At 42.3% G+C, this 8346-nt stretch overlaps 1 protein-coding gene across 1 annotated transcript in view; it reads right to left on the bottom strand.

Annotated features, from left to right (window-relative positions):
* Window positions 1-452: 452 nt before the first annotated feature.
* The window catches only part of nbas (NBAS subunit of NRZ tethering complex), a 282352-nt gene continuing 274458 nt past the window's right edge, over window positions 453-8346 (bottom strand). Inside the window, exon 53 of the mRNA XM_049590355.1 lies at window positions 453-1541. Within this exon, the coding sequence (XP_049446312.1) occupies window positions 1266-1541 (276 nt within the window). The 3' untranslated portion in view covers window positions 453-1265. The remainder of the gene's footprint in view (window positions 1542-8346) is intronic.

Here is an 8346-nt window from a genome sequence, read left to right as displayed (position 1 = left end):
GGTTTTCAGTCTCTTCGTAGTTAGTTTGGTGCTCTTTGAGGTAATTTTATGTCTCTTTTTGTTTGCTTTCTGTGTCTTTGTAGTTAGTTTGGTTATTTGAGGTTGCTTTGTGTCTCTTTGAGGCCATTTGTGTCTCATTCTGTTTGCTTAATGCTTTATAATGGTTGTGTAACAAAACAAAAAGTGCATTTGAGGGCAAGCAAAAGTGTGTGCTGGATGTTTGGGTCACAGGGCTTTAATTATGTCGAAACAATGAGAGACTGCTGTAATTATAATGCAAATGTTTTGAGTGCATTCACTGTGGGATGGAAAACAAATCTTTGTTAATAAAAAAAAGAAAAGTAAAATGTTCACAGGGTTGAATTTTAAATATCTTTAACAAAGAACAAAAAAATCTCACCTCAAAGACGTAAATGTTCCATCAGCACTTTTGTAAAGAAAGAATCCACTCATTTTGATGTCATTAGATTTTTATTCATTTCAGATCTTAAAGGTGGGACAGAATGAAACCTGTGAAACAAACCGTGCTGACAGCTTCACTGTGCTCGTAAACAAACACATACACGTTTATTCCTCATCATCATTAGCCCGACGCGGTATCGCCGGGGTGTCGGCGCTCGTATATGGTATTTGTGCATCAGTGCACACACATGAAAACACACAGCGCGGGGCAGCTGCGGGGCTAATTTGTTTAGAAGGAATTAATTAGACATTATTAGGGGGAAAACAATGGAGCAGAGGCAGGGTGTTTAACGGTGGGACGTCAAAGAGGCAAACCTGTCATGGAACAATAGGCTAATATCCACCCACTGCTTCCCGGCTACTGCTCAATTACTTTATCACACAATAGGACAAACACACACAAATAAATGCAAGCAGGAAGTGAATTTTGTGATCAGCCCTCAGTCTGAACATTCATTCATGACGGAGAGACAGCAGAGGTTGTGTCTCGGTATACGTGTGTGTGTGTCTCTAATTGAGCAGATGTTTCAGTATTAAAGGTATCCGCTCTTATACCTTCAAGGCAGACACCGCAGCTGCTGTTGACGTGTCTTCAGCTGATGAACCCAATTATAGAACAAAATGCAGAGGTCTGATATTACTTCTATTCTCGCCTCGCGCTAATTCCTTCAGATCTCAATCCAATCTAATTCCACTCCTCTCTCAACACCTTCCCACTTTGCTTCCCTAAATCTGCTTCATCACCACAGTCCGTGGCCACGCTCCAAATTCCCTTCCCGTCACACCTTGTCCCGCTCCCTCCCTCACAGCCACTTCCTGAGAACGGCCAGGGCAGAGTTGAAGGTGAACTGAGCCTGGTGGGTCCCACGGTGAGCCAGCAGCAGGGAGCCCGCCTCAGGCCCGTGGCCGGCCGCCAGCAGCTCGGCGGCTGCTTTCTCCACATCCCAGCCTCCCTCCTGCTGGTGGGACAGCATGTGGGAGCTGAGCAGGGGGTACAGGGCTGAGGAGACGCAGCCCACCAGGAGCCCCGCGTCCAGGAGCAAAGAGAGGAGTTCACTGTCGCAGGAGGAGGCCGTCTCCTGAGGGACACAGAGAGAAGGGGGGAAGTGTAAACACACATGTGTTAATGGAGTCAGGAGAAACTAACTTTCCTTTTTAAGTGTTATTGCGTTTCTTTTTTCTCCTCATTCCTGTGAATACATGCCAAGAGTAACAGCCAGGATTTTGGCAAGTGTGCAATCAGTCTCTGCCAGGTAAGCAGCTATCATTCAGCAGACCTTCTCTAAACACCCACTGGATGATAAAACACTTAATGTGGCTGCTAGATTTGGAGATTTACCAGCCGCACAGTTTTCTGTAGAAACAATGAAGTGTAGCTTCCTGCTGCAGCAGCACAACTGCAGACTGCGTGTGATTACAATGTTACACGCTTCAAGAAACCTGATGAGGTCAGAGCGTTGGGTCAAATCCTCTGTTGACCCAGCAGTGCACCACCATTCCCACGGCATGTGACCACACACACACACACACACACACACACACACACACACACACACACACACACCCTTCTCCCATAGACAAGGCAAGTTCATTTATATACAACATTTCGTCAACAATTCAAAGTGCTTTGCATGAAACATCAAAAGCATCAAGACAAAGTGAAGAAGAAAATGGAAATAAAAGTCAACCAAATCAAAATCAAAAACACAATTAAACAGCCAGAGAGTAAAAAACAAGCTCAAACATACTGACACAGGTATAAAATACAAGTTACAGTGCCGTATACGAAATGAATAAATATTTGACTTAATAAAAGGCAGCAGTAAAAATGAAAGTCTTCAGCCTTGATTTAAAAAACTTGAACTTTTATACATTAGTCTGAGTTTCTCTCTTTCACTAAACTAAAACAAATTTTTGCTCAGTTGCCTTTTTAATCATTGAAAAACACACTTCTTTCAAACACCACAGGAAATAAAACTCACTAAAACCATCTTAATTAGTCTGGATAGTCATTTAGTTATTCCACTGTTCCATGGGCAAATTATGAGACCCATCACCTCTCCTGCACAGGACTGGAAACACACAAACACTTCCGGGTTGTTTGGTTCTTTTTTATGTCTCTTTTGTAGTTATTTTGTATATTTAAGTTTGTTTTGTGTCTCTTTGAGGTCATTTTATGTTTCTTTTGTTTGTTTAATGTCTCTTCATAGTTAAGTTTTGTCAAATTTGGGTCATTTTGTGTCTCTTTTTGGTTATTTTGTCCCTTCCGTAGTTATTTTGTTTATTTGAGGACGTTTTTGTGTGTCTTTGAGGTCATTTTGTCTCTCTTTTTTTCCCGTCTCTTTGTAGTTATTTTGTGTATCTTTGAGGTCATTTTATGTCTCTTTTTTTGTTGTTTTGTCCATTTTGTAGTTATTTTGTTTATTTGATGTTGTTTTGTGTCTCTTTAAGGGTCTCTGTGGGGTCATTTTATGTATCTTTTTGTTTGTTTTATGTCTCTTTATACTTAATTTTTGTACCATTTGTATCATTTTTTTGGTCTCTTATTGGTTGTTTTGTCCCCTTTGGTAATTATTTTGTTTATTTGAAGTCATTTTTGTGTCTCTTTGGGGTCATTTTATGTCTCTTTTGTTGTTGTGTCCCTTTTGTAGTTATTTTGTATTTTTGAGGTTGTTGTGTATCTCTTTTTGTTTGATTGATGTCTCGTTATTTTTTGTCACTTTTGGCTCATTTTGTGTCTCTTTTTTTCTTTCATGTCTCTTTGTAGTGTCTCTTTGGTGGTTTTGTACCTTTTATAGTTATTTTGTTTATTTGGGGTTGTTTTGTGTCTCTTTAATGTCATTTATATCTCTTTTTGTTACTTTTATGTCTCTTTGTAGTCATTTTGTGTCTCTTTGGGGTAATTTTATGTCTCTTTTTGTTGCTGTGTCCCTTTTGTAGTTATTTAGTTTATTTGAGGTTGTTTTGTGTCTCTTTAAGGTCATTTTTATGTCTCTTTGAGGTTATTTTAAGACTCTTTGTAGTGATTTTGTGTCCCTTTGTATTTGGTTTGTCCCTTTTGTAATTATTTTGTGTCTTTTTGCATCTCTGTGTTGTCTATTTGTGCCTCTTCCTGGTTGGTTTGTGTTAGTTTGAGTGACATTTTACAGTTGAAGGCTAGCGGTTGGCCTCTGACACTTTGGGGCCCTGGGTCTATACCCGGTAGGCCTGTTCAGTAATCCATTCATGCACTTTATTCAACCATCACCAACTCTGGTTTGGTCGAAATAAAAATTTAATTCAGTTAGATGCGAAAACATGCTGATCTGCATGCTGTTTACACCCCCCACAGTCTCTGGCTCTCAGCTGTCCGCTGAGCAGTGACTCTCACTTGTTTTTCTGAGGCAGCTACAGTAACGTTACATCATGTTTCGGCAAACATGCAATTAATGGCCACAAATATTGATATTCAAAAGCTGCGGATTGCTTATTTGAAAATGTACCACAAAATGTACCTCACTGAGTTTTTGACCTGCTGCAAGTCGGTTTGTTAATATAGAAGTTAGGCTGCTACAACGGTTAAAATGGCAACTGTACACATAAAATTGCTGCTGCTCTGACAGTCCTGCTACGTTGTATTGAACAGAAATGCCTGTTCTACTCTCACTCTAATTCTACGCCCTCGCCTCCTCTCCTGCAGCTCTTTGCAGCTTTCAGAGAAACATTCTCAGTTACCAAAACACTTCTGAACACATGTTCACACAGCCATAAACAAACCTTTACGTAATGTTTTAATCCCATCTTCCGCCTCTTTACATCAATGAATTACATGCAAATTCAAACAGCTAAATGCCGCCGGGGCTGCTGTGAGTGCTTTACAGGCCACAGAGAAGTGACGCTGAGTGCTGGGGGTGGAAAGACCGTCTCTGTGACTCAGCCCATCTCTGCATCCTCTCACCTGTTTGCTGTCTCTATTATTAAGCTTGCACTTGCAAAACTATACACGCATATACACGCATTGGTACGCACACACACACACACACACACACACACACACACACAGACAACAGCGAGTCCCTGTCAGGGTATTTCTGGAGCTGAGGCAGATCAATTATAAATGTGGAGCTCATGTCTTCTCTTCTGTAGTAGAGAAGGGGAAGCAGGGACGGATGGATTTCTCTCCCTCACCTCTAAAATCTCTCATCTCCGTGCTGGCCTCGCTCCATTTCTTCCTCTTGAAGGACAATTCAGGTTTAAAAACACAAAACTGGATCACTTTAAACGCGATGATGGATATTAGTGAACCTGAACGCATCACATGAGAGCTGAGAGACATTTAACTATTATCATAGACAGTGACACCGTCCCCTCGAGGATTTGCTGATCATGTTTTTCTGCATGTAAAATAAGTTTTACCTTTTGGTAATGTGAGCAGATCTAAAAGAGAAGTCCCAAGAGTCATAGTTTCTGTTTAAGAATCCTGGATGTGGATGAATTTACAGTTCAAATACAATGAAGGTTCACAGTGGCTCTGGCACCAAAGGGAGACAGAAGCCTGACATATAACAGCTATAGCGAAACAGCATGTCATGCATGACTAATAATTTAATTTCTCCCTTCCATTGAGAGACGGGACCGGATGATTCATGACAAGCTGTGGGAGGGAGGAGGGCCAGACAGAGGAGACAGACGGAGACATTTTTGAGTCTTGAGACAGAGGTGGACGAGGAGGTCATCTGGCTATAATGAGAATTAAGGGAAAGAATAGACAAGAGAGGAGGGGAAGGGCTTCGGAGTGTGGAAGATGTATGACACAGAAAAGTTGGAGGCAGAGAGTCGGAGAGGAGAAGGGCAGACATGCACTGAAAGCATCAGATGCATCCATTTTTTAAGTGCACCAACTGTTTCCAAAGGGCCGAATGCACACTAGAACCAAGGAGAGGCACTTCAAAACAACTTAACACTTCAAACTTTTTTTTTTTTTATTTTGGAGCTTGAACAGAGGCCCAGAACAAATGCTCTATGTGGGATTTCTGGAGCTGCAGTGAACATTGACCTATTTTCAAGCTCAATATCTCACAAAGATGATTTCAAACCTTACGAATAAAGGAGCAAAGGATGATTAGGTTAGCACAGCTTGGGTCCTATTTTTCAAAGTTTTGCCCATCATGCCTGTCGGTTAAAATAATATTGTATTCAAGGCAAGAAACACAACAGTTAGATGACGAGACAGGCTGTAAACAAGACATAAAGTGCATAGCCAGATTATCTGAACAACAGTGTTCAGTGGTAAAACTAAAAGTGAGTGCATCTGTCATGTCTGTAAAAACCCTTCACTGGAAATTGTTGGCGCACAACTACAGCAAGTACTCTCGGTCAAATTTGGATCTTTACAACAGTGTGAGTGAATGGCCACTGAGTAGCAGGTGGCACCTTGTACGGTAGCCCTGTTTGGAGTCCCTAAACCTACAGCGCCGAACTTCCCATTGATAAAACAAAGTGTTTTGGCTTTCACAACTCTATTAGCTAGGCGCCTCATCTTTTTTAAGATGAGGGGCACACTCTTCCACCCTCACAAAATAGCTGGCTTAAGGAGATCCTAAACCACCTCAAACTTGAAAAGATCAGATTTTCCCCTGGAGACACTGGTAAATCCTTCGACAAGACCTGGAAGCCCTTTATGGAGTTTTTGAGTAAGGCTACCATTCACTCAGACGATAATTAGATGAGCTGATTATTTATTTATTTTTTTATTTCCCTATCTTATTACTATTATCATTTTCTGTGTGTGTCTGATGTTTGATTTAAGTATTTATTTTATTATTATCACTTTGAGTAAGGGTGGGAGGGTTATTTGGATATGGGAGAGTAGGGTATGAATTAACAGTATGGGTTCAGTTCATGCTCTGAATGTTGTAGGTTTTGTATACCAACCATAGACCAGCTCACAATGACATCTTTAATATGTCATTGTGTACTGCCCATAAATCTGGTAAAAAAAAATAATGAAAAGTTTTGTGAAAGAAAGAATCTGGGGTTGGCATAAATCTGGAAAAGGCAAAACATACAAACAAACAAACAACAAAAAGAATAAAGCAGAGTTTGAAAATAACCCCCCTCCTGCAGCTCTCTCCTCTCTGCTCTGAGCCCCTCCCACCAGACGACCACGAGCATATGCGTGTGCTTCATACAGTAACCCTGTTTTCTGTACACTGATTTATTTAATCTTGTTTCACTGTAGAGTTGCCTGCAACTCATTCGGTCAGCTCTTCCTTGCTCTGCTCTCTCTCTCTATTTACCAGACCACAAAGGAGACAAGAATTAGCTCGCCACCCCATGGTCCCTCCACCTCACTCCCCGCCACTGTGGATTGCTTTGCCAGGAGGAGAGTGGGCAGCAGCTTTGAAGATGAACCTTTGGTCAGGGCTGTAGTGGCTTGAATCCAATCAGGACAAACCCCCAGTGCTGGGTATCACAGCGGGCTGGTGGCCAGCGACAGCATCAGGTCTAACCTGTGTAACGGCAGCAACAGAAAGTTTGCTTATTTCGCAGGGAGTTGGGGCCGTCTGGTCACCCGAGGCTGGCTGGATTGAGGTTGCTGCAGCTGCTGACTGGGGGTCTGTCTCTAGAGCTGCTGCCTGCTCTCCTCCCAGTGAGGGGAAGCAGAAGGCTAGACTACTAGGCTAAACTCAAGGTGCTACTGTGACTATCTTCCGCACTCAGCCTGTGGCCTTGTGCCTATGACCGAATTACAGCTGTACTGATATTCAGTACAGCAGCACTCTCTTATCATTAGTTTGTTGAGCTTACAGGACTTGTTGTTACAATTCCTACGAGTAATCAGCACTTGCCGGGTGTCTTGTGTCTTGCTGGGAGATGGGTAATCACTTCATCGGGGTCATCAGTTGGGCACCCTCCTTCATTTGTGTTTCATTGATAGGCCCACGACACCCTTACAGAGAACTCAACAGCAACACCTGGCGTCCAGGGTGTGCCCCCCTCCGCTTTTACCCCTCGTGTTGGGCATCTTGCAGACCAGTTGGGATCCTTCCTCTTCTTCCAAAGCCAGTTGCTGCTTCACTCAGCAGCCTCGGATAGTGAACTGATGGCCTGTCCTCGATCCCCCATACTCTTCAGAAACCTGGTTGATGATGCCATAACAAATCCTTCACACCCAACCTCTACAGGGAGCACCTGGGTACGCCAGCCGTGTTGTTCTGCCTCAGCTGCTAGGTCTGAGTACTTTAGGCTTTTGTGTTTGTAAGCTTCCCCAACTGCAGCCTCCCATGGTACTGTTAGTTCCACGATGTACAAGGACTTCTGTGATTTAGACGTCCACAGTGACAAAGCTAGAATGTTGATATTTACCATTTACCAAACATTTTTACCTTGTGCTAGCATGGTAACACTAATTAGCAGTAAACACAGAGGCATCTTGGAGGTATTTGGTCATAAACTAAAGTATTGGACAACGAAAACCTGCTTAAAACCTGCTGGTGGTGCTAGATGCCGTCAAAAAAAAAAATCACTAACAATTCATACATTAATGCAAATAATCCAAATGTTGTTGAGATATTTCATTCTGAATTTAAAGACGTGGACGACAGACCGACTTTGCCATTTCCAGAGCCTTGCCGCGAGCAAGGTGGCAAATAAGGTTAAAAAAGTACTGATTTTTAAAGTGGTCTTGTGGTGCCCTTTGAAGCTGTTAGCGTGATTAAACATTGTACAAATACATTTGACTTGATTTGACCTGAAGGCGTGCTAATCACTGAAATCACCTTCTGCAGTGTTTGGCTGTAATGAGGGCTCACACCTACAGAATACACACAGCTCTGTGTGGCACATACAGAACAAGACAACCGGTCTGACCGCTCAATCACCAGTTAAAAGGATCAAACAACA

This window comes from Epinephelus fuscoguttatus, linkage group LG11, assembly GCF_011397635.1.
Source record: "Epinephelus fuscoguttatus linkage group LG11, E.fuscoguttatus.final_Chr_v1".
NCBI classification, from domain to species: Eukaryota; Metazoa; Chordata; class Actinopteri; order Perciformes; family Serranidae; genus Epinephelus; species Epinephelus fuscoguttatus.
This window is presented reverse-complemented; position numbering and strand designations above follow the sequence as displayed.